Genomic DNA, 25,003 nt, shown 5'->3' on the forward strand with positions numbered 1-25,003 from the left:
GACTGGCAGCGTATTGGCTACAAGCTGCTCAGGAGATCTGCACTAGTGAGCGGATAGGAGTGTGCTCAATCACATATGCACATGCACGCGTGCACACACACACACACACACACTCCACAACCTCAAGAAACTTCCACTTAGGGGAGAGAAACATTGAGCATACAATCACAAGACTCACCATATAATGTAACTAAATTATGCAATTAAATTCTACTTGTAGCTAATTTAATTATTTGCAATGCATTCAACACATTTATTTATACAGAGCATCTTGTTGGGCATGAAGGATAAAAATGAACAGGCATGAGGCCTGTCCTCATGAGATGGACATTCTAGTGCAGAGTGACCCACAGTGTAATAAACAAATTAAAAACGATTATAGAGTGCTTACAAAGTGCTACGAAGTAAACACGCAGGGTTCTGAGATCAAGACTGACAGGGGCTGAGGGGAGGGGAGCCGCCTCAAACGCACTGGTCAGGAAAAGCATCTAAGAAGGTGCTACTTCAACTGAGATCTGAAGAATGAGCAAGAGCAGGTGGCACAGGGTGCTGGGCAGGAGCATGTGAGGCAAAGGAAACAGCGAGGGCACAGACTCGGCAGCAGAAACCAGCTGGGTGTGGGCTCAGCACCTCCCAGAAGGTCAGAGTGATGAGAACACAGGAGGAAGGGAGCGGAGGTCCAGGGAGACAGTGGGGATGTGAACAGGGACTAGAGTATGCGGACGCTGTAGGCCAGGGAAGAGGACTGAATTTTAAATACAGATGGAAGTTCCTCCCCGTTTCTCAGTGTTAAAGCAGTTTAGAAGTTTAAATTGCTTATGTTATCATATTGATGATAAAGTGTGTTCATATTCACCAAAATAATGAGCAATGTTCCCCCCACGTAAACACACAATACTCCATTGAAATTAAGTCCTCTCTATAAAAGTGTTTTGTTAAGACGTGTTAAGATATTATAGTGAAAAAAGTTATCCGTACCTTTTTAACATAAGAACAGTTATATACACCATTTATGCTCCTGCAGAATTCTGTGCCATATACCATCAAAAAGGGGACAGCCTTAACTTACAGGAAGATAACCAGGAGAGTTCCGAGCTAAGACAGTAACGAAACTATCTTCTAGGCAAACAGTCATAAACAACAAATGCACAGACACAACTTCCTCCGTACCCAAAATTTCCCCAAATTGTAAAGTCATACCTAAGAGCTCAAAAGAAAGAACTCTGGGAAAATGGAGTCCTTAAATAAGAAGTTAAATGAGAAAAAGGACTCGTGGGACTCAAATGGTTAATCTTTATGCCTCAATTCACATGGGGGTGTTGGGGGCACACGTGTAAATGCAAGAGTCTGCACTTACACTGAAATCAACGTTTCAGAGGAACTGTCTTAGCACTGTGGCTTTCCACCAATGGCCTACACCGTTAATATTCATTCTAACTAACAGACCAAGAAAATACTGTAACATTCTTTCAGAGAGGCAGTAAATGGCATCAGGTATCTCCCACGCGGAGAGATCACGCAGCTTACGGTCCCACCGTCTACACTCCACATAGCAGGAGGTAACGACGTCCACCGAAATGCACTTTAGCTGTTACAAGGTTAACAATTATTAATTGAATTGCCTTACTATTTTTGTCTTTTAAATGTGCTTTTATTCCCTAGTCTCAGAAGCTTGTTTTACATCTTGAGACTCACCTACTTATTTTTTCTTGCCTTAAAAGAAATTACATTAACCAAATAATTCTATTTGCAGATATTTACTGATGAACGTCTACCAATAAACATCTATTCTGTATAATCAAAAGCTCACCCTTTTTCTCTCTACTTCTAACTTACCAATAATATAAATATTATAGTGCTACATTTTGTTACCAGTTTCTGGTTTAAAATAGTTAAATTCTGTTATTGTGGAAAACAGGAAATTTAATCTTTGAAATCCTTTAATGTAAGTGTGATCTAATGTAAAGAAAAAAGTTCTAGTGGCACAAATTCTGACGTGTCATTTTAACAGCCCACTCAGGCAACACTCCAGCCATTTTCCTGGCTTTGTGCAAGGCCGTTACACGACCTTCTGCTACTCTCCACAATTCTCTTCCAGATTTTATAGACATCCTCACACACTTGCATGAAACCACTTCTGCTCAACTTCATGCCCAGTGAACTTTGCTCCTGTTAAGCACTACTTCAAAACCACCAGGAAATCTTTCCTGTAATTCAGGTCTGAAGATCAGATTTTCAAACTGACTCAAGTGCTGATAAGACTGTTTTACACCAGGTCAGAATTTCAATTGTATCTAACTTGACCACTACACCCACTGTGCTAACAAACCCACTAACATTTCCTTCTTAAATCACCCAGGCCTGACACAGCTCCTTGGGTTTCTGATACACACAAAAACATCCCAAAGCCTTTTTAAAAATTAGTTTATTTTGACCCCTCTCCTCAGCTGCACCCTCATCCCAATTTTAGAGGTTATTTGAGCTCTGCAACTCACTCAATGAGTGAGGGACACAGTATGCCTGTTTAAAACATTATTTTAGAGGGAGAAATCTGATTTCTGTGAAAAGCACTTTAAATCACCTAAATTACCAATAAACGTCATGTACACTTTAATGTACTTATTGACCACAAAACTAAGAAGAATCCATTTGTATGTTTTTTCTTTTCTAAAGTTCAAAGATTTTAATCTTCTCTTTCTTGGCCTTCAAGCTAGACAAAGTGATGGAGTATTGTGATCATTAAGTCTTAGGAAATAAGAACAGTTATGGATGGAGGTCCTGAAGTCAAATGAATTCTGAAGAAGCAGAGGAGGATGAGGAACCACTGACGGAGGGGACCACGGCCGAGGTCAGAAAGTGTGAGGAGGCAGCAAGTCACAATTGCACAGGAATCCCTCCGCCGCCTCAGGGAGAGTCTGCTCGGAACCCACCCCACCGGCTGCGGCCAGGGACAAATCCTCATCTTCCAGAATTCGGCATTTTGGTGAAATGAGCTACTTAATATATTTCTACCTTAGGTTAAACTTCTGTTTAAACAGAAATTAAATGGCCAATACCCCAGATACTCCTTTTTTATGACATAAGATACACTTTAAAGTTTAACCTTTACAGCATATGATATGATTTATTAGTACATATTTCTGTTTTCACATTCACTTCCCATTAACTACTAGAATATCTAATCTAAAATCTAAAGGTAATCTCGAATTTGCAATTTCCAGTGATGTGTTTCTGGTGCAGTTAAAATGGTTTTATATTAGCAAGCGGATGGGACAAGCAGCCCAATGCTTTTCACCTGGTCTCCTGTAACTCCCACGCATTTCCTACAAAAGTTTACATTTACAGTTATTTCAAAGGGCAGCAAAAATCCTAGGGCACAGACTGGTATACAAATATGTGATGTGGTAAAAATCTAATTTTATACCCAGAATACATAAGTGTGATAACTATCACAATTTTTTATTCAGAGTGCTTCTTAAAACTTCCATGTATATGAGAATTACCTGGGGAAATTGTTAAAAGTACAGGTTCCTGGATCCTACCTTTAAAGAGAAAATATAATCACTTCCAGGATGCTGCCTTAGGGATCTGCATTTTGGCAATCTCCCCCTAGGGATTCTGTTGCAGGTGGTCCCAGTGCCACACTTCGGAAAACAATGCCACAGACCCACTGTATTCAGTATTAGGACAGGAACCGAAGCAACGTAAGCTTGTACTTGATATTCTAGCAGAATTACTAAGTTCCTTGTTTTGAAGATACTTTTTCATCCCTTTCAGACAGTCCCTTCACCTGGGTATCCAAATTAGGTAAATGCGTAATCAAAGAAAAGAAACTGATGAACTCTCTCATCATCATCATTAATATTAACAGATTCTGCAAATGTTGAGTCAGATACTGTTACAAGTGCTTTCCATGCCTTCAAGTAGACGGCAGGCAATGAGCAAGCCAGCGCGTGGAGAATTTTAAATCACCTGCCCGACATCACCTAGGTAGGAAATGGCAGAGCAGAGACTCAAAACCAGAGAGGCCTGTTTCAGAATCTCGTTAATCTGAACTCTGAATTTCTCTTGAGAGCGACGTAAACATTCTGACAGATAGCTACGCACAGGGCTTTTCCTAATCTTGGCAAAAGTTGAATTACAACAACCACATGCTTCAGTTCAGCGCTTCCCAACCCCTTCCCTTAATGTGGCCCTAAAGACTGAGGAACTGGATCTCCCACCGCAGAGGCAGGGGCCTAAAGTTGTCGCCCCAACAGCACTAGTTCACAGCACGCATGCTAGTCATTAACGAGTAACTGTTCCAGATAAAGATGATTGTTTCTTCACACTTTCTGTGTATTTGCACCATCCTGGTGACTCACTGTCACTTCCCTGATCCACCCACTATGGGGGAGTGCAGCGTGCAAACCCGAGCCACAGAAGCAATGATCCCACTCTCCAGGTTTGCACACAAACACACACACACACACACACAGGAAAGAGCCCAAAAAAGAGCAAAGTGAAGGGCTATCTGTAAAAGCTTTGGAAATTAGTGGCTGAATTTGGAAATTACATGGTAAAAATCACGAGTTGAAATCTTGAACACAGCAAAGAAAACCAAACTTTCCTCAAAAAGAAAAACCAGGGAAGAGGGCAGCACAGGTGATTAAGTTCCCACCCCAATGTGTGTCCGGTGTCCTCAGATGAGGAACTATACTCAGTCTGTTCTGATTACCATTACCAGCTGCCACAGAGACCTCTTGCGGCTGTTTCCTGACCACGATGGCAGGAGACACTACAACTTCTGTACACACACAACTCTGGTTCCGAAGAGGAGATGACCACCTGCCACACGCAAGCTCGTGGAGCTATACCTAGCAGTGTGCGCTGGGAGCCCTCTGCCAGCCTCTGAGACAAGAGGAGGGAACTGAACCACCCACCTCCCGCTCACCAAAGGACATTTCGCCAGCGGCAACCGGCAGTCCCCAACTCCATCCCAGATGAGAGGATCGATCTCCCTCTGCTCCAGGATTCCAGTTATTTCCACATTTAGCAGCCAGAGTGGTCTCCTCACGATCCAAGAATGCAGAAAACCAAAAAGTTACTTACAAGGACTGCAAAGCACTCAGCCCTCGAATGGCTTCACTGGGCACTGTCTTCAACTGATTGTTCTGGAGGGTTCTGAAAGGAAATGTTTGATTAGTGAGTAACAAGCAACTGTGATCACTTTTTCTTAGAAGACTTCAGAGCCACTTCTTACCAAAAAATATGTTCAATGTCAGGAAAGGGGGAGGGGTCAAGGTGGAAAGCATGCAAGACAAGAGGATCACAAAAGAGCAAGAAGCATCCACTGTAAAGACAGGAAGGACCCCCAGGCCACTCCCCGAAGTCGGCTCTCACACAGACCCGCTGGGCGATCGACACTTCCAGGGGCTGTTCAGCTGCGGGGATGAAGGCACCCTGACTCATGGTCATCGCCCTGGGTGCTGTGCATGTCAGCGGGGAGGGATAACAAGTAACTGCGAGTGTGACGGGCAGACCCACTGGCACCCCTGGAGCCTTCTCAAATGGAACGAAGCAGAGCCCAGAGACATGGACATCAGGAAAGCCAATCTTGCCAAGAAGAGAGCAGACCCCGAGCTCTCAGGGAGCAGCAGCCATGTCCCCAGAGAGGACAGGGCCAGGGCTCCAACTAGCTACGGCCTGGAGAATGGAGGCATGGAGCAGCACTGAAAATGAAGTCCTTATCATTTCTGCCCAAAACCACTTCTAGTCCCATTAATGAAATGACTGCTTGACAGAAAGGAGTGGCCAAGGGCCCATCAGGCCCACTGAACCAGAGAGATCTAGTGACTGCTCAGGGTAAACCAGCAAAGTAGTGACAGAAGTGGGGCTGGCAGTCAGTTCACCTGCTCCCCAACCTGCCATGCTCCAAACTCCTGACCCCTGCCAGGACCAGAGTCCTGAGCCTGCACCAGCTCTGTGAGTCCGAGGCAGCTCACCTCCAAAGGATTCTAGCGTTTGGAGCTCTTGTCAGTCTTTTCCCTTTAGGGTCAGCCAATTCAAAGTTTCTACAGCTATAAAATAAGTAGAAACAAAACTCCACCAATAAAGCTTCAATTTGATTTTTATTCAATGCATCAGCCACACTAAAAGCCTAACATTTAACTATAACGCACTGGAGGTCAGAATACCTATTATTTAGAGTTTTAACTTTCGTTATCTAGACCCAAGTTTGCCTAAATCAGCCTCTAGCCTCCCACACCACCCATTGGCCACTCCTTAAATCTTTTAATCCTGAACTAAAAGGCACTGTGCTTAACCTGGCTCCAAGCACGTTGACTATGCAGAAAGAAAATACACAGCCAGCTGTGAAACTCTACAATTGTATTACTTACAGAACTTTGAGTTCTTTCAACCCAGACAAGGCCTTTGGGTGGATAAAAGAAAGGTCGTTGCCAGCCAATCGTCTAGGAAAAAACAGCAGCGAAAGAAAAAAATTGTAATTCAGACTTAAAATTGAGAACTCAAACCCAATCTGCGATTAAAGCTGTATGTTAGACATTTCTCAAGTCTCTCCAACATTAAAAATGGACTTAAACCTTTGCTAAAGCCATCCCAAGATTCTTCCAACAAGATTAATTTCCCTAGCATTTTTTTCAAAACTCCCAATACAATAATTTAAACAGGCACATTTTTATTCTGGTGAGGTCAAGCAAGCCAAAACACATTAAACCAAATTAAGTTTGCTATTCACGGTCGCTCTCTGCAGCTTGAGGTGTTTTCCAAGTGCCTCATAAACACAGACCACTGGTCAGCAGGCAGGCGTGTTTACTCAGATCAGAGCACACCAGCCTGTCGGGAGGAATGCCCGCGGGAGGCAGTTCGGCCTGCTGCTCTCCACAACCAAGTGAAAGTCACTGTAGGCATAACTCTCCTGTCAGTAGTTTTTTTCCATAGACGTCGTTTTTTTAAAAAATAAACGCCCTAAAGAAAGGTTAAAGTGACAAATTTAAGTGTGAGAGTAAGAGTGGAATAAGGAAGGGCTGGCCTGGTGGCACAGCGGTTAAGTGCACATGCACATTCCACTTCGGCGGCCCGGGGTTCACCTGTTTGGATCCTGGGTGTGGACATGGCACCGCTTGGCACACCATGCTGTGGTAGGCATCCCACATATAAAGTAGAGGAAGATGGGCACCGATGTTAGCTCAGGGCCAGTCTTCCTCAGCAAAAAGAGGAGGATTGGCAGCAGTTAGCTCAGGGCTAATATTCCTCAAAAAAAAAAAAAAGTAGTAAAAAAAAAAAAAACCCTTAAAAAAACAAAAAAAAACCCCCAGAGCTGAATAAGGAAAGGATAAGGATTCTTCAGGCCCTTTGGTAAGAAATCTGAGTGCACAGTTTACTGAGCCTACTTTTCCTCCCATTTTCTGCAGCACAGGGACACAGAAGGACGGGTGCACAGGCGACCTCAGGGAGAAGTGGCAGGACAGCAACTCACCTAAGTAACCTGTGCACAGGTGAACCGGAGGAAGGTTTTCAAGGACTGCCTTAAAGACGACAGCTGTGTGCCCACGTGACTGGTCACGGGCCTCTCCCAGCTTCCTGGCTCCCTCTGGGGTGCTCGCCCCCAAGCAACGAGATTTCGTAGCTATAATTTTTTTAAAATGCTCTCTCCCGCCTCGTGTCTTGGAATCACACAGTCACCAGGTCATAGGAATTCCTCCTTTAAAGGGTCTATTTCCACTGTCCTTCTCTCTATACATGCCCTGCACCCCGAGCCTTATTCATCAATCCATTCATTCACTAAACAGTTCCGTTCATTCGTTAACACATGTGAGTGCCTACTAAGCACCAGGCACATGCCATCCTCTTCTTAGACTTCAGGTGTCCCCACTTCCAATCTGTTCCTCTTACACACCCTGATTTTAAGGACACGAGGAAGGTGCCTTTACCCTTCCGAAAACTTGAAGTCACGGAGATCTGAAGCCCTACTTTTTAGAGGCATTATTTTCTCCTGGGGTCTTTGTCCCAGTTAAAACGCAAACAGCCCTGGGAAGGATAGCATCTGACCCTTACCTGGCAGTAACACGGAAACGTGCACGGAAGGCACGTGTGTGTTGGGAGGAGGTGGCAGTGGGGGAGCGAAGGTGAACCCACCAGACGACTAAGACACCAAGAGTATGTACGTAGAAGGACTTCTTCAACAGCAAGGACGGCAACACTGGATTCTCAGGAATCAACAGACTTTTAACACGGGGTTCATTCACGCCTCTAAACTAACTTCTTCCTAGAAGCCCTCTCCCAGGCTCTTTGTTTTTCACAAGGCCCCCAAGCAGGTGAGCTCCAGACTGCAGGCCGTTCAAGGCTCCACATCCAGGCTCAGGGCCTTTGCCTCCCAGGGTTCACCACACGGAAAATGAGGTACAGTCACATGCTCATGACAACGTTTTGGTCAATGACGGACTGTGTACAGGATGGTGGTCCTGTAAGGTCAGTCCCATAGAGCCCAGGTGCGGGGCAGGCTACAGCATCTGGGGCGGTGCAAGTGCACTCCACGATGTTCGCACACGGCAGCTCTCAGAACATGTCCCCGTGGTTAAACGCCACATGGCTGGACTGAAGAAGAGTCTTTCAAGACCTCTTCAGGGCTTCCATTTTTAAATGTTTCTCCGCAGCAAATCCTCTCGGTTCTAGTCTCGTCAGCTCCACTGCCACGTGGTCAAATGCTTCCCCTCGCAGCCTCATCTTCGCCCCTGAAATACCCACCTGCAGGGCTACTTCCCCCGGACACTTCAGTCCCTGTGAACGTGCCCTCCGTGTGAACTCTCAAAACTTATAACTCAACCTGGTGGCAGGCTACCTTCTACTGACTGCTTCTTGCACATCAGTTGTAGGCCAAGTCCACATGCTTCCAAGGACAGGGCATTCATCTCACCCTCTGTTACTGCCCACCAGCGAGCCAACTCATCAGTCAGAAACTGCTCTCTCAGAATTTCCTCGTCGAAAATGCTCGCCATTCCCACGCCAGCATCCCAGTCTACCTTAGTAGCAAGCTATTCAAGGGCCTTTCCACACCCCAGCCTCACTAATTAAACTCCACTGGTAATGCTCACAAGCTGCCACTGGGTGTCTAAAAGGTCACATTGTACCCTAAGGACCAGAAGGGGCAATGCCTTCTTCCCCCGGGGCCTCAAGTAGTCATGTGACTAGAACTGCTCCTCCATGTTATCTGAAAGACCAGCCTTAAAAGGCCTTAGTTCACCAAAAAAACTGACACCCAGGATTCTTATTCTTTGTTTCTAACATTAGGGTTTTTGTTTTTTGAGGAAGATTAGCCCTGAGCTAACTGCTGCCAATCCTCCTCTTTTTGCTGAGGAAGACTGGCCCTGAGCTAACATCCATGCTCATCTTCCTCTACTTTATATGTGGGACGCCTACCACAGCATGGTGTGCCAAGTGGTGCCATGTCTGCACCCGGGATCCAAACTGGCGAACCCCTGGCCACTAAAGCGGAATGTGCGAACTTAACCGCTGCGCCACCAGGCCAGCCCTAACATTAGGTTTTAACGTCCCCATATCTGTGGGCTTTCCTTGAGGAGTTCAGTCTACTGTCCTAAGGCTCATGAAAAAGAGTATTTTATAAAGTACCAAAGCAAGTGACAAAATGCAGAACCCCGATGCCCTTTACTTGTGGACAGCAAAGGGAGTTTAACCACATCAGCTAAAATATTTGCTTCCTTTTCCCAAATCTCTGCCCCTTTATAAGCCATGGGAAAACTAACATAACCTAACATCGAAAAGTATCCTCTCTTTCTCCACTAATCGTTCACAGAAATGAGCAATGAGCTCTCTGTGCCTGGCTGATCCTGAAATCCAAGCCACCATCTGGAGAAATAAACACCACGAGGACGTGGTGGATGGTGGTAATGCTCGGCAAGGGAGCACCCCCCCACCACGGCTCTGCTCCCCTCGTCTCCTACAGGAGGAAACAGCCCGGGAGCCTTCAGGAACTCATCTCCCATGTTCATCAAGCTATGGAGCTAAGGAACAGCAAACAAGGCAGCCTGGTAAGGGCTCCGGAGACATGCTTTCATTTTAGTCACCTTATGACAACAGCCCTGCTTCTCTGACTCCCTGAGAGGTTAGGCGACTTGGCTCAAGTCACACAGCTGGTAACTGCAGGGGAACATTCCAGTTCTCGCCTGGCTGGCTCCAATGGTTATCTGTGTGCCTCTGCACCACGAAGCCATTGGTGTGTCACCAAGACAACAGGAAATAATTCCCAGAGAGGTGAAACAGATGGACTTGGGTAAGTTAGCATTTTTGTTTGAGCAGCAACAGCTCTTGCCCAGCAGCACAGGGCTCACAAGTAGGGACTACGGCAGGCGGAGCTCAGAACCGCAAGGATGGAGGGATTCCCAATAGACCAACAGCACCATCCTTTCCACAGCCTAAGACGACCAGTGAGAAGCAGGTGAGGATGGGATCCCTGAGGGCACCAGCCAGGGTCGGGGCATGCCCAAGCCCACTGGGACTCGATTTAGGAGGCAGAGTATTCTCTGTTGTGCTTTTTTAGTATCTCTCCAGGAAAACCAGGGGGCTGGTCCTAAGCAATAATTTATCACCAACAGCCCTCTAGGAGCCAAGAGCAGCTACTTCCTATTCTATGCCTGGGTTTGTCTGTGCTGGACCCAACAGTTTTCTTAGCATCTCACCTCATGAGGACTTACTGGCTGGCCCCAGAAAACCTTTTTAATTTGCTAACTGAGGATATTTATAATTTTTACTGTTTTTTCAATGGCTGTGAAGCCCAAGGAAAAAAATCAGTAAAGTGAGAACAGAACGGTGAATGAGGTACAATTTTCTGCCTAATAAGGGTACAGAGCACCAGACATCACTTCCTTCCCCTCTGCACCCTGCAGCCCCTCAGCCTCCAAAGACCATGGAGAGCCTCGTTGCAGGTCTCGATCCATCCACCCTTTCACTCTTCCTGCTGCCACCTGGGTCTAGGCCCTCATTTTCCTCCTCCTGGATTATTGCCTCGAACCTCCACAAGGCTTCCGCCTCAAACCACTTGATCATAACACTGTGAGATCTACATCTTCAGAAGCACAACGCTGAGCATTTTCCCGACGGTTTTCTCCCTGCTCAATCGGACGGACCTCCGGGATGATCCTCTCTGCCTTTCTCACCTTATCCCTCACATTCCTTGTGTCCTACAGTTTAGCACACCACACATTTCCACCTCCGACTCTTTGCTCATGACACTTCCTCCACCTGAGATACCCCGACTCCAGCCTCAGCCAACTGCACCTTATTCATCACCACTGCCCTAGGCAGGTACCACCACCAACCTGAAACCATTATGGGATCCCCTCGCTTCGATCCACAGGTATCTTGGGTGAAGCTCTCATTGGGTGCATCTTATTTTGCCTCTATCAACTTGTCCCACCTCCTTCAGCGGTATTATTTGTCCCTCATGGGCAGGAGATAAGGTCATATTTGTTTTGTATCCTCTTGCATGGGACCTGACACGGAGCAGACAACTTGGTATTTGCTATAATGCCTCAACTGCACCCCAATATAAGACTCAAGATTCAAAAAGGTAACACGGCTGCTTAAAGAGTGAGAGAAGCTTTCTGATGATCTTCACTTGTGTGCACGTCTTCTCCTTGTGTTTTGTTTCCACTCCCCCACTCCCCTTCACTCTCCTGACAGGAAAGAACTATTTGGCTAGACTTTAAAGTGCTAAGGCAACAATTTTCTTTCTCAACATATTCTGGGAGTATATTTTCTTAAGCAAGGAGGGGGGGTGAACTTTAAACACGCGAACACCAGTCCATTGGTCAAGAGTATTATCTCAACACACACTGGATCGTGCACATGATTACGAAGAATTAAAATAAGTCTGGCAGGACTGCAATGAGGACACAGTCTACCTCAAGGCAATTCCTATTTATTCTGCTTGTTACAACAGTCCCAGAAGTAGAGAGAGAAAACACAGCGAGGAGAGAGACCGAGAAAGGTTGGAGGAGAGGGAAACAGCAATCCATTATACTTCCGCTCTCCCCCCAGATCTGGAACAGTTCCAGGAAACAGGATACAAGTGGCTCAGTGTGTAATGTCTTTATGAATCTATTCTGTGTGCATTTATTATTCATAAGGTCCATGGATTCACATTAGGGGCTCCTTCTAGGGGAAGCCAGAGTTTTCAATTATATCCTCTATTTTTAATGCATGTGCTACATGATATCTTCTCTCTGCCATCCCTCCCAGAAGGGGGAAAGAGGGAACAGTGCAGGTGAAATGGACACTGGTCAACGGTGTGTGGGAACGAGGAGGCCACATTTCAGATGGCAGTCTGTGCTGGAAGGTTCAGACCTTCAGGAAATGTGCTGAATTAGACTGGATTTCTTTACTTGGGAAGCCATTTAAAGAAACAAGAGAGGCAACTGTGAAATAGAGAGTAAGCCAATTGGTGTTATTTCTCTGAGAAATGCCTGGTTTTAGGTTTCTTCTAGTCTATTACAGAAATTGCACTGTACATTTGGCTGGAATTCTGGCCAAGAATCAGTGCAGTGAGGACTACAGTATACACTGACTAGACATATGTGCCGAGCTGGGGGAGGGCAGACGAGGCTTCCATCGCTTCCAGCAGCTGTTGTGAGGAGTGGGGTGGAGAAGCAGAGGGGGAGGGGAGCAACTGTGCCCAGCCCGGGCAGGCTCGCACATGGACAACAGAGCTTTACTCAGGGCTCTACTCTATCACATCAGGGAGAGGTTGGGGAGAAGGCGACACGGCCAGAAAAGTGGCCTTGGACTCCCATCCATCCACCTGCCCACCTTCGTTTTGCAGAGATGGTTACCAGATGGCCAGCACTGTGCCACAGTCAAGTCCTGACAGAGACAGACTCTGACACCACCTTCCCTTCCGAGCCACGTCCATCTGCCCCTCAGCAAAACCTTCTCTCCTCCCTCACTAATTCTTTCTACATCTTCCACCCAACAGATCTTCCTTTGAAGGCACACATATAAACTATCACAGACTGTACCCAAACACATCCAGGCTGCCTCTCCTCAATGCCCTTGAACTTCCTCGAGGAGGTGGATCAGCACGGCATCATGCTATGTGCAAAGCACAACAGACATGCCACCGGCCGGCACACTGCCTTCAGAGAAGGCACTTCCATTCATAACTGAACTAGACAAGTGCGGCCACAGGAAAGCATCTTAAGAGAAGGTGACTGACATTCTCTTATTAAATATAATTTGAAATCAGCAGGATCCAAAATTGGGGCAACCCTTTGAAAGTGAAAGCAAAAAACCTTATAATCCATACCTCTAATATAAGTCCTTAATCCTATGTTTACTTACATGTTAAGGCCCTACTGTGTGCTCAGAACTCTGCTGCCTTCTGTGAAAAATAAAGACCTCAAGAGGTGTCCTGGTTCCCATTTAGGGAGATTTCGTATCCATACATATTGACCCAAACTAACATTTGCATAGCACTTTTCACTTTCAGTATCCTACTGTACCAGCCCTTAAAACAAAGCCGGCTAGTGGGCCAAGCAGGCTCTTTATCACCACGTCTCCTCCTGTTTTTTTTTAAATAGATGAGGAAAGTGAGCCTCTGTTTCCTGCATGCCTTGCCCCAGGTCCTACAGTACAGTAAATGACATAAGTCCTAGAAATAAAATAAGGCAAGTAAAATAATGTAATCCTAGAAAAAGGACAATGTTGTTTTGTGTTATTTTCTACAAATGACTTTAAGGGGCCCAAAGGATGTGGTTATTTTCTTAGTGAACACAGAGAGCTAACAACTAAACAGCATCCTTTATGTTCCCCGGGACATTCTTCGTATCAAGGTAAAACAAACCTCACCCCTTACAGCATATCAGAGTCCTATGTCAGCTAACAAAGTTGTAGTGACCCTGTTTCTTCACATACCAGGGGAGAGTTTTACATCTTCATATAGCTTTTATGTATGTACATGTCAAATTGAATATGTTTTATGAACATGCACATATTAAGAACCCTTATTATGGAAATTCCCAAGGTTTTTAAAGTAGTCTTCTTTCAAAGAGAAGGGGAAAATTATTTCATTTATATATACATAGTTATTTCATTTCTATATATCACAATACATGTTGTGTCGATATGTACAAATACTGAAGCAGTACTGGTCAGTCAGCCAGCCCCTGCTAAATTCAATCCAGAGGCCACCCTGAACTCTTCAACAGACTAAAAGAGTTTCAGTCGATTCAAAGAAGCTCAAATTCCACCTGCACCCAACTGGCCTTTGTATCTCCCACTTCCTCTTAGAGTAACCCATAAAAGACTTTATTTTATAGGTAAATCAATAAAAACCCTGGCAATAGTTACATTTCCTGAGTAAAGTTATCCTGACACCCTATTCATTTATTCTCTGGCAATAAACACAGGCAATATCCACCCATATGAGGAACTATGTTACAGTTTTAAAAAAAATTTACAGCTATCATCAACCAACAAATATTGACCTTGTACCACAGGCCAAGCACCACGGGTACAGCAAAGTAAACACTGAGTTTTCCCAAGACATTTCTCATTTCATTTCTTGTAAATAAAGATATTCATTAAACATAAAGCTTCAATGGATATTAGTTTTTATATAGGCTGATAAGATTTCTTACATCAATAAATTCAAAATAAGAAGAAATCCTTTGTCTTAGTCCTTCCCTCAATTTCAACTTCAAAAATGTGGTTACTGTCACTAAAGGTCATACAGGAGAAGTGTGACAATGGGCCCCGCCCTTACAGAAAAAGTCAATGGAGCTGAAGAGACAAGTACACACTAGCACACACTGACACACCTAGAGCACAAAATAACAAGGCAGTCCGTCCCGTGCTAAGTGATGAGCAGCAGAGAAAGTGCAAGACGGATCTGGAAACAAAGACCAGGGAAGGTTTCCTAGGGCAGAGGGGCTCAAAATGGACCATAGAAAACAGGTAAGATGTGAGCAGTATAGAGAGGAACCATGGAAGACACTGTTGGTTGCCTACCAAACACCCATTCACACCTTACTTCCGTGTGGGTTTGTTCAAATATCGCCTCCTTCGCATGACTCAGCTCCATGAACAACCTCCGACTGGTCTTAACCAATCATGCTGCTCCCACTTAGGGACTGGTTTAGCTCTGGCCACAGGAGGTCTCCTGGGGAAAGGCAGCTTCTTCCTAAATGGGGACACACTAGAAGCGATGACCTCTTCTCTTTCTGGATGCCATCATGTCTGAATATACCACGTGGAGGGACTGCTGCCTGGTGCTGACCTTACTGGGGAGGGCAGATGAGGAAGATGGAGAAAACCTGGGTTCTTGAGGAGGCCTGACAACTCCCTTAACCAACTCTAGAAGAGTTCTACCACCTTGTCACGGGGGTTTTCCTTGCTACGCAAGATAATACATTTCCTTACTGCTACTTTGAATTGAGTTTTGTTACCTACAGCCAAAAGCATCTTAACCAATAACCATTCTTTTCTTCCTATCTAGTAACAGAATGCTAACTTTAGTACAAACAACAGTATGCCCAGTCAAAGGCTGTATTTCCCAGCATGCTGCTGTTAAATGTGCCCACATGACTAAATTCTAGCAAATGAGATATACACAGAAGTGTGGTGTGGTATATTCAAGACGGCTTCTTGAAGCTGGCTACCAGAAAGTATCCCCCTCTTTCTTTCCTCCTGCATCCTTCCTGCTGCTGAGAACTGGGTCACTATGGCTGCAGCTCCGGCAGACAGCTGTTTTGTGATCTTGGTGGGGCAGCTATACACAGAATGCAGAGCAGAGTATAGGTCCTCCTCCCCTCCTGACTCTGTGATGCACCATAGTGGCTCTGTGTGTGTGTGCGTGTGTGCATGAGCCTTGGGTGTTTCGGCTTATTTTGAGTTTTCTGTTATATACAGTCAAATCTAATTCTGATATGAGGCTTTAGGAAAACTGCACAACAGACTGTGGTAAAAGCACCACAAATATAGCACATTAAACACAGAAAGACAGCATGTTTCTAAAACTGCTGTTTATAACAACCACACAGAGTAAACAAACACTTCATCAGTACAAGACTGGTTACATCCAATGTGTATCCAAATGATGAAATACTATGCATTCATTAAATGATGGCAAAAACTAGATGCATTAATATGGAAACGTTACAATATGCCAAATGATAAATATAGTATAAATACTCCATCTAGTAAAATTCCATTTTAAAAAAGAAATTGCATATATATACTCAGAAAAGTCTGGAAGGATATACAACAAAATATTAACCATGGGTATCGCTCAGTGGTGAGATAATGGGTGATTATTTTTCCTCCCTTCTCCTTATCTTCCACGCATCCAGATTTTAAAAATTGAATATCCATTAATTTTATGATCCTTTTCTTAAAAAGCCAAGTGTGTCTATGATACAAAAATTCCTAGGGGCCAGCCCTGTGGCCAAGCGGTTACATTCGCACACTCCACTTCAGCAGCCTGTGGTTTTGCCAGTTCAGATCCTGAGCGTGGACATGGCACTGCTCATCAGGCCACGTTGTGGCAGCGTCCCACACGCCACAACGAGAAGGACCCACAACTAAAATATGCAACTACGTATTGGGGGGATTTGGGGAGACAAAGCAGAAAAAAAATTTCTAGTTTTGATGTATACATATAGTCCAAACTAACAAGGAGTGAATAGGGGAAAATAATGAACAAATCTGAGTTAAAGGTTCAGATTTAACTAAAGCATACAACATCGAGTTAAATAAGCAGGGTTTGACTCAGAGTGGACAATACATGAAAAAAATGTCTTAGTCTATTTCCTTGCTAGAAAATTCAATAATGCTAGTAGAAAATCAAATACATTTTCATTTACTTGTAGTCACTACTATTTTTCGTCAAAGAACAAATAATTCGCTTTGCTAAAATAAATAAATGAGCCAGCACACTGTTGTTCTGTTTTCCTCTCTCCGCATTCTGAATCTCAAGTCCAACACTTTAACGATGACTTGCTTAATTCTCCTGTTTAACTTCCCTGAGTGCCCTCTGAAATCCTGACTTAGAAACCCCAATTTTGAGTACATCCCATCTTTCACTACCTCCACTTCCAGGTGGCTGAGCACTATAGGACAAAGTTACAGAGCCCGCTGATTCTACTATAAATTTATATTACCCAGGCTTCAACTGGGACCTTTCTGTTCTTCAGCAATCCTGTGTTCATTTCAGATTGACCCAATTAAACGAATATTTCCCACAGCATGCCTAGTCACCAGGTTCTAGTGGACTGTAATAACTATGGTTTCTTTCTCCCAGGCATGTCTTCCTTCCCCTTTCTCCTTCCACTAGGGGAAGACTTCTCCACTCCAAGTGGTCCTGGGGGATGAGTCCATGACCCAGATTGGACCATACCACATTCAAGAGAGTGAGTAGTTCGAGGACAGGCACATGAGGCAAGTCTGGCCAACCAGAGTCCTCCTTGGGGTTTTCAGATAAAACAGCCGGGAAGACTTTGGATATTCATTTTGGGTGTAAGGATGACCTTGGGGCTCCCAAAGGTTGTATTTCCCATCACATGGAGACACGATATTTGCAGCAGGAAAGAATGAAGTCAAAATACAAAAGTAGAGACAATCGAAGCTAAGAAGCGGAGAGCATGAGACAACTCTCAGAACTTTTAAACCCTAAGATCCAGGACCACATGAAGCCACCTCCACCTCCACCTCTGGACTTTCTAGTTCTATGTGAGACAATAAATCCTCTATTATGCCTCAGCTGGGTTTCTGTCTCTTAAATCCTATGGACTCCTGTCAAATACAATACACATTCCAAGCTTTATCTACTCTCCAAAAACCAGTGACCTCTTAGTGGCAGTTGTCAAAGGCCTGCCTCCTGATGAACCTCTTTACCCCAAAGTCACTCTCACAACCCCACTGAAATGATTCTTCAAAAACCTTGAATCCCAGGCCTTTGCTCAGCATCTGGCCATGGGCCCTTTCCCCAGCATGCCAGCGTGGATCCTTCCCTTCTTGTGAGAAACCTCTCCTCCCACAGCTCCTGGGGCAGCGTTCTGCCCTAGTTCTGCTGCTCTGGCCCCTGGGCTTCTTCCCACACCCTGATTCTAAGGTTTCCCAAGGAGTTGTCTTTGGCCTCCTTCCCTTTCCTTCTACTCTCTCTACCTTGGCAAGCTCTTTTCAATCCAACGTTCCCAGGTATCACCTCAAAATGCAAGACTCCGAAATCAACACCTGTGAATCTCTATTCTTGACTCCACACCTGGCTACAGGTAGGGAGTGAAGTGGTACAGGGAGGGAGCGCCTACATGGTAGGGATGCCCCCATCCATATCTCACGTAAATCCAGTATTTATATTCAAAATTGCATGTAATATCTTCTCTTTTGAAACAATTACTCTTTCTGTCTTGCCTTTAATTTTGTCCAAGCACCACCAGGCTCCTGGTAATCTTAAAATTACATGTTATGGATGACACGTCCTAGGTTTCCAGCAGAGACATCCTCTTGATTTGATTTCCATGACACCTTTTGCATAGGTGCCCTCCTCCTCCTCGCTGCCCCTCATTGGCTATAATTCAGATCCTCGTAATTCTCACCTGCACTGTTGCCATTAGTGTCGTCTTTGTCTCCCTGCACTCTCTCAATTCCAGAATCCTGCCCTCTGCTATGAGATTACAGATTGAAGGCCATATCGGATCAAGTCCTCTCCTAGCTCAGAAAACTTCAATAGCCAACCAAAAGTTGAAACTCCTCATCAGTCTGCCAAGAAAGGCCCTGAGTCTGGCCCCAAACTCCTTTCTAGGTCTCTTTCCCATAGTTCCTCTCAGGAATTCAGGACTACAACCAAACCAAACCCCACATCACTCCGGTCTGTCTCCATATCTTTGCTCATGCTCCTTTCTCCACATTTCCTCGTGAATAACGCCTATTATCTCTCAAGACTCCCCAGAAGTGCCAACTCTTGATGAGTTCATCCTTAATCTTTCTTGCTAGAAGTTATTTCTCTTCTTCTTTGAACTCCCATAACTCTACTACCATTCATCTCTCTTGAAGGCAAGAATCCCATTTAACACTGAATACAGTGCTTTACCTAAAAAAAAAAAAGTCTGTTGAATTAATGAATTGTCTGATAAGTCTTTCCTCATCCTCTCCACATCTACAGGGGCAGAGTCAGACCTGGGATTAATCCCAGGTCCAGAACTAAAAGGACTACAACTAGAATACACAACTATGTGCTGGGGGGCTTTGGGGAGAAGAAGAAGAAAAAAAGATCGGTAACAGATGTTAGCTCAGGGCCAATCTTTAAAAAAAACCCAGGTCCATTACCAACAAGCTGTACAACACTGGGAAAGTTACGGAACTTCCCTGAAGAAAGTGCAGCCTCCTCATCAGCAAAATGGGAATAAAGAGAGCTCACAGAGCTTTATGAGTTAAAACAAAACACTGCTTGTTCTCAGAGGGCCTATCCGGTATATGGTAGGTCCAATCAGTACAAGGTCCCTTCTCATTTCCCTCTTTTCAGCCTTACTCACTAATCTGAGTTTCCCAAACAGCATCTAGGGAACAGTATACATCAGACGAGCAACCCTCCTCCATGAGCGCACCCTGTCCTTCCCAACAGTAAGGGTGGGATCTCTGCTATCAAGTCACCTACCAGATGGCTACAAAGTGGAACAAGAGAAGGCTTCCAAGAACATAATATTTTTAACTGTCAAATATCACCAGAGCAACTGAGGAGCTCTCCTGCTTTTTCCGGGAAATTACTGCAGTTGATCAAGGGAGTAAACGCTAAGCAAGTCAAACTCTAGTTTGGAAGCAAAGGAAATTCCTTGTAAGTCTTAGAAGAGAACAAGAGTCAGCTACTTTCTATAGCTCTAAACACCCCAGTAAGACTACTGGAGACTACTTACACATCCCAGAGATGTACAGGCTGACAGGATACAGTGGAAATGGCACCTCACTCTGCAGGTCTACTTCTGGCTCAGTTACTCACTCACTGTGGTACTTTGGACAAACCACTCATCTGCTACTGAGCCTTGAAAACATAAAATATATCATGCAAAATGGTATGGCTGGGTAAGAAAATCTCCTTCTAGGAAGAACTCGTAAATAAATTTTTTTTTAAGATTTTATTTTTTTTCCTTTTTCTCCCCAAAGCCCCCCAGTACATAGTTGTATATTCTTGTTGTGGGTCCTTCTAGTTGTGGCATGTGGGATGCCGCCTCAGCGTGGTTTGATGAGCAGTGCCATGTCCACGCCCAGGATTCAAACCAACGAAACACTGGGCCGCCTGCAGCGGAGCGCACGAACTTAATCACTTGCCCAAGGGGTCAGCCCCTTGTAAATAAATTTTTTGTTGAATGAACTTACTAAGGGAAAGGCTGGGCAGCCAACCACCCCGGATGGTCAGCTACGGACACACTCAGGGTTGGAGATGATAGCAAGGGGACGGCCTCGAGCTCCCTTCCAATCCTGTGCCTCTTGAAGCAATATTATAGCTGAGAAATGTACAGGAAAAACTTGAATCAGATCAACACGGATTCAAATCCTGGCTCTGCCATTTACTACACAACCACAGCGAGTTTTCCACCTCTCTACAGCCTCCAGGTCCTCATCTGCAGGCTGGCTGATGATAAGTGCTGTCTCCCTCACAGGGTAAGGGCCCGTGAGCAGTAAGTCAGGCGGTGGGTATGATGTTTCCAGCCCCTAATACACTCTTGATAAATGTGGGCTGCTGTTATTACTTCCTTTGCACCCTAAAATAATTTCCCTTTGCCAGGCTTGACCAATTTTAATTATATGCATTAAATCAGATAGAGATCACAAAATAACAGTTTTAGAAATTTAAAACACATTGTCAGCACACAGCAACCAGATGCAGCTTGTGGTTCTATACTGTTTCCTGAACCAGAAATTTGATTCTCTTATTATAAAGAATGTTAGTAGAACAGCTGTTAAGTTTTAATAAGATTTACAGATCAGATAATAACATTGATCAATGCTAGTTTTCTGAATTTGAAAACTGTACTGCAGTTATTTAAGCCAATATGTTTGTATTTTTGGAATAAAACAATGCAATATTTAGAGGTAATGAGGCATTATGACTCCAACTTACTCTCAAATGGTTCAGAAAAAAATGGACATATACTTTACATTTTATATTAGGTGCGTGTGTGGAGACAGAGAGGGAGAATGTTAACCTTTGGGGAATCTGAGTGAATGGTACGTGCAACAATTCTTTATGCTTGCAACATTTTCTAAATCTGAAATTTTATACGTGTGTGTATATATATACACACACATATATATACACATATATATGTATATACATATACACACACATATAAATGTATATAAAATGTTTTATATATAAGTATTAGACACATTAAACTATTTAAAACAATTTAGGGGCCGGCCCTGTGGCTGAGTGGTTAAGTTCGCACGCTCCACTTCAGTGGCCTGGGTTTCGTTTCGCTGGTTCAGATCCTGGGCATGGACATGGCACCGCTTGCTAGGCCACGCTGAGGCGGCAACCCACACAGCACAACCAGAGGGACCCACAACTAAAATAGACAACTATGTATTGGGAGGATTCAGGGAGAAGAAGCAGGGGAAAAAAAACAAGATTGGCATCAGCTGTTAGCTCAGGTGCCAATCTTTAAAAAAAAATGTAGTTTTGACTCACTTTGTTTGTATTTGATTTGAAATCTCCCTGTTCAAAATATTTACTAGCGCTCTTTCGTAAAGTAATGTCTCCACTTAGAATGAGTTGTCCTACAAATGAAAAACAAGGACGAGTGACCTTGAACTAGTGCTCAGAGACCTATGCTTCACTTCAGCCTTGTGCACAGCTCCAAAGTCGAAGCAGATTTTGAAACAAATGGAAGGATCCTAGTCTCGCAGTGTGTACGAAACAATGACTCCCCGACTGCCAAAGCTGGCGACGGTTCCACCGCTGTTGCGACATCTAATCTCAAAGTAACACCCAGGGGAGTTTTCAGGGGTCGCCTGTGGAAAAGGGGTTGGCTATTCCCTCTGCTGTTTCTAATTAAATCAATTTCACAACTCCGCATTGCAGCCGTTCCCCAGCCCTGACATGTCTCCAGCAGGGCCGAAAACAGTCATGGCAGCGCCACGTCAGACAACAGGTCCTGTCGATGCTAAATGAGCGTTGTTCTCCAAGAACCCCGGCTTTCCTTTTACATCGCTAACAGAAACCTGTATTGTCCCACTCCCACGCCTATCCCCAAGCAAAACAATCTTTCCTCTAAATACTCAAGAAAAAGAAAGACTGCAATGTTTAAGAGGATTAGTGAAATTTACCTTGCTCACGTGGACACAGCACTTTGTGGTCACAAAGCACTTTCATAAAAATTATCCTATTTTCCCTTCACAATCCTACAGGGAGGAGCCACATTTTAAAGGGTAGGAAACTGAGGTGCAAACATCAAGAGACTGTCCCAAGATTTCAGAGCCTGTATGTATTGAATTTAGGGATAGAATCTATGTTTTTGTATTCTTGGGGGAGAATCACTGGGTTATATGATTGCGAACTATAAAACTTTTGAAAGAAGGTTAAAGGTGAAAATAATCAACTAGCAACAATAGCAGGTAAAGTACATTTCACTGAAAAGTTGGTTGAACTGTTTCCCTGAGAACACATACACATCACTCATGGCAGTTCAGAAGGAACAGAGCTCTGGAGAGCTGACTTCAAGTCCCACCAAACTGCAAACCAGGCCCAGGAACCTGGAAGAGGCACCCACTTACCCTCTGGCTTGGCTTCTGCATCCGCAAAACTGCTTCGCCTCACAGAGTTAACAAGAATGGACTGTTACACATTGTAAAGCTCTATATGTACCCTATTTACCACCATTATCTTTATCAAATTGAATTCTTCCTGCCCCAAACAGATCTGCTCTCTGGGTTCCCAGTCTCAGTGATCAGCATCCAGTCACTCAGGGCAGAAATCTTCGTCTCGTCCCTATTACTCACCCTTCTATCCAGTTCAACTCCTTCAGGATAAAGTCTAAACTCCTCAGCTTAATAAGTCCCTCCATGATCTGGCCTCATCCCCTGACTCTTCTCTTTCTTTTGCTCTATATTTCAATAGGAACAACTAACCACTTCATGGGTACTAATGCCTCTGGAATGTCTGTGCCTTTGCACACTCCATAGGCTCTTCCTGGAGCATCCTTACTACCCATCCTCCTCTGTCTAATTCCTATGCGTCTTTCAAGACTCAGAAGAACCTATTCTAGGAAGCTCTTCCCAAATCCGACAGTCTCGAGTAAATGTGCTGCTTCAGGCTTCCACTGCCCTGCAAAGACTTCCACAACAGTTTTCACCACACCGCACTCAATGTTAGCTCCATCTCTTCCTCTAGACCAACGCCGTCCAACTGAACTTTCTGCAGTGTTGGAAATGTTCGAAACCTGTGCTGTCCAACACAAGAGCCACTAGCCACAGGGGGCTGCTGGGTACTTGAAAAATGGCTAATTCAATTAAGGAACCAGATTTTAAATTTTATTTAATTTTAATTATTTTAAATCTGAAATTAAATAGCCACAAATTAAATAGTGTGGCTAACGGCTATGGTACTGGACAGCACAGCTCTAGACAGACTGTCAGTTCTAAGGACGAAGCCCACACTCACCTGTCTCTGTCTCCCTGGTACCCACCACAGGACCTGGCCTAGAGCAGGATTCGGTATTGGTTGAAAGAGTAAGTGAATGTGTAAATATCTTTAAACACTTCTTATTTATTGTCAGGAAGTGGTTCCACGCAATACTCCAAGAATTCTGGGTTATCACATAAAATTTGGCCAAACTGGTCACATCCTGTAAAGTGTACCTCATTAAGCATCATGGAAAAAGCCCTCCATAAATCATTCATTTTTACTCAGGGCACTTCAACTTCGCAATCCCTCTTAAATGAATTCCAGATGACTTCTGGACCAATGGTTACGCTGTTTATGAAATATTATAATAGTCATGGCAGCATCACTTTAAAATGTCAAAATCAACTACAATGTTTTATAAAGAAAAAAGACGGGCTTTTTACCATGCTTATATTAACATGGAAAAAAAATTCCTTTGAATGCCTGAAGTATTGCCAGGGCATTAAAGACCACTCTGAAGTATTCTTTAAAATTAAACATCAGCTCTCCTAACTGAATTCATTTTTGAAATCCCACACAATATTTGGAGAGGTGTACTGATTTGATATGACGGGCTCCCAACTCTGCGACAACAGAATACAGAGAGAACGTGGCCACAAAGAACCAGCAGTCACACTGAATTTGGTTCCAATTAAAAGTCTTGGTGGACAGAACTCATGAGTTTGACATATGCTTGGTCATTCGAGACCTTAAGAACTCCAAGATGCGAACTTCAGGAGATTAAGCAGGTTCGACTCCACATAAGGTCCTCACTACAAAGCCCCTCAGAGCGGAGCTGGCAATCAAGGGCAACAGCAAAGGTGGTCCACACACAGTCGCCCCATCCAGAGCAGGAGAGCATCTGCATTTCCCACCTGGTGTGTCACCCACCCCACAGTGGTTACACAATGGCTCAACAACCACTTGCTAATGTCCTTTCATTGCATAATTACTTCTGTAAAGGGAGATTAATCCTAGTTTAAAACTATATGTGAAATTAAAAAAAAATAGGAAAAGCATCTTAAAGTTTGATTAGGGGCAGTGGGGAGTGGGGGCTTCAAATACACAGTTCACTCCTTTTTAATTGTATTTAAAATTTTAATTAAAAATGAATACCCATTTATTAGAAAATTTATGTTCATTAAAGAAAAAAAAATGGGCAAAAATAAAATAAAATACACATTTAATCCTTTTACCCAAACATAATATTTGGTACATATTCTACTGCCTTTTTTCTTATGCACTTTTAAAACAGTAAAAGAAATACTAGCTAGCGTTTACATAACACTCATCTGTTTCATGCGCTCTCCTACACATTTAACATCCATGAAT

At 44.1% G+C, this 25,003-nt stretch overlaps 1 protein-coding gene across 1 annotated transcript in view; it reads right to left on the bottom strand.

Annotated features, from left to right (window-relative positions):
- LGR4 (leucine rich repeat containing G protein-coupled receptor 4) overlaps window positions 1–25,003 on the bottom strand; it is a 95,139-nt gene that overhangs the window by 19,516 nt on the left and 50,620 nt on the right. The window contains exons 3-4 of the mRNA XM_023646195.2: window positions 6,381–6,452; window positions 5,092–5,163 (exon numbers count right to left, since the gene is read on the bottom strand). Of these exons, the coding sequence (XP_023501963.1) occupies window positions 5,092–5,163; window positions 6,381–6,452 (144 nt within the window). The remainder of the gene's footprint in view (window positions 1–5,091; window positions 5,164–6,380; window positions 6,453–25,003) is intronic.

Source organism: Equus caballus, chromosome 7, assembly GCF_041296265.1.
Source record: "Equus caballus isolate H_3958 breed thoroughbred chromosome 7, TB-T2T, whole genome shotgun sequence".
Classification (NCBI taxonomy): Eukaryota; Metazoa; Chordata; class Mammalia; order Perissodactyla; family Equidae; genus Equus; species Equus caballus.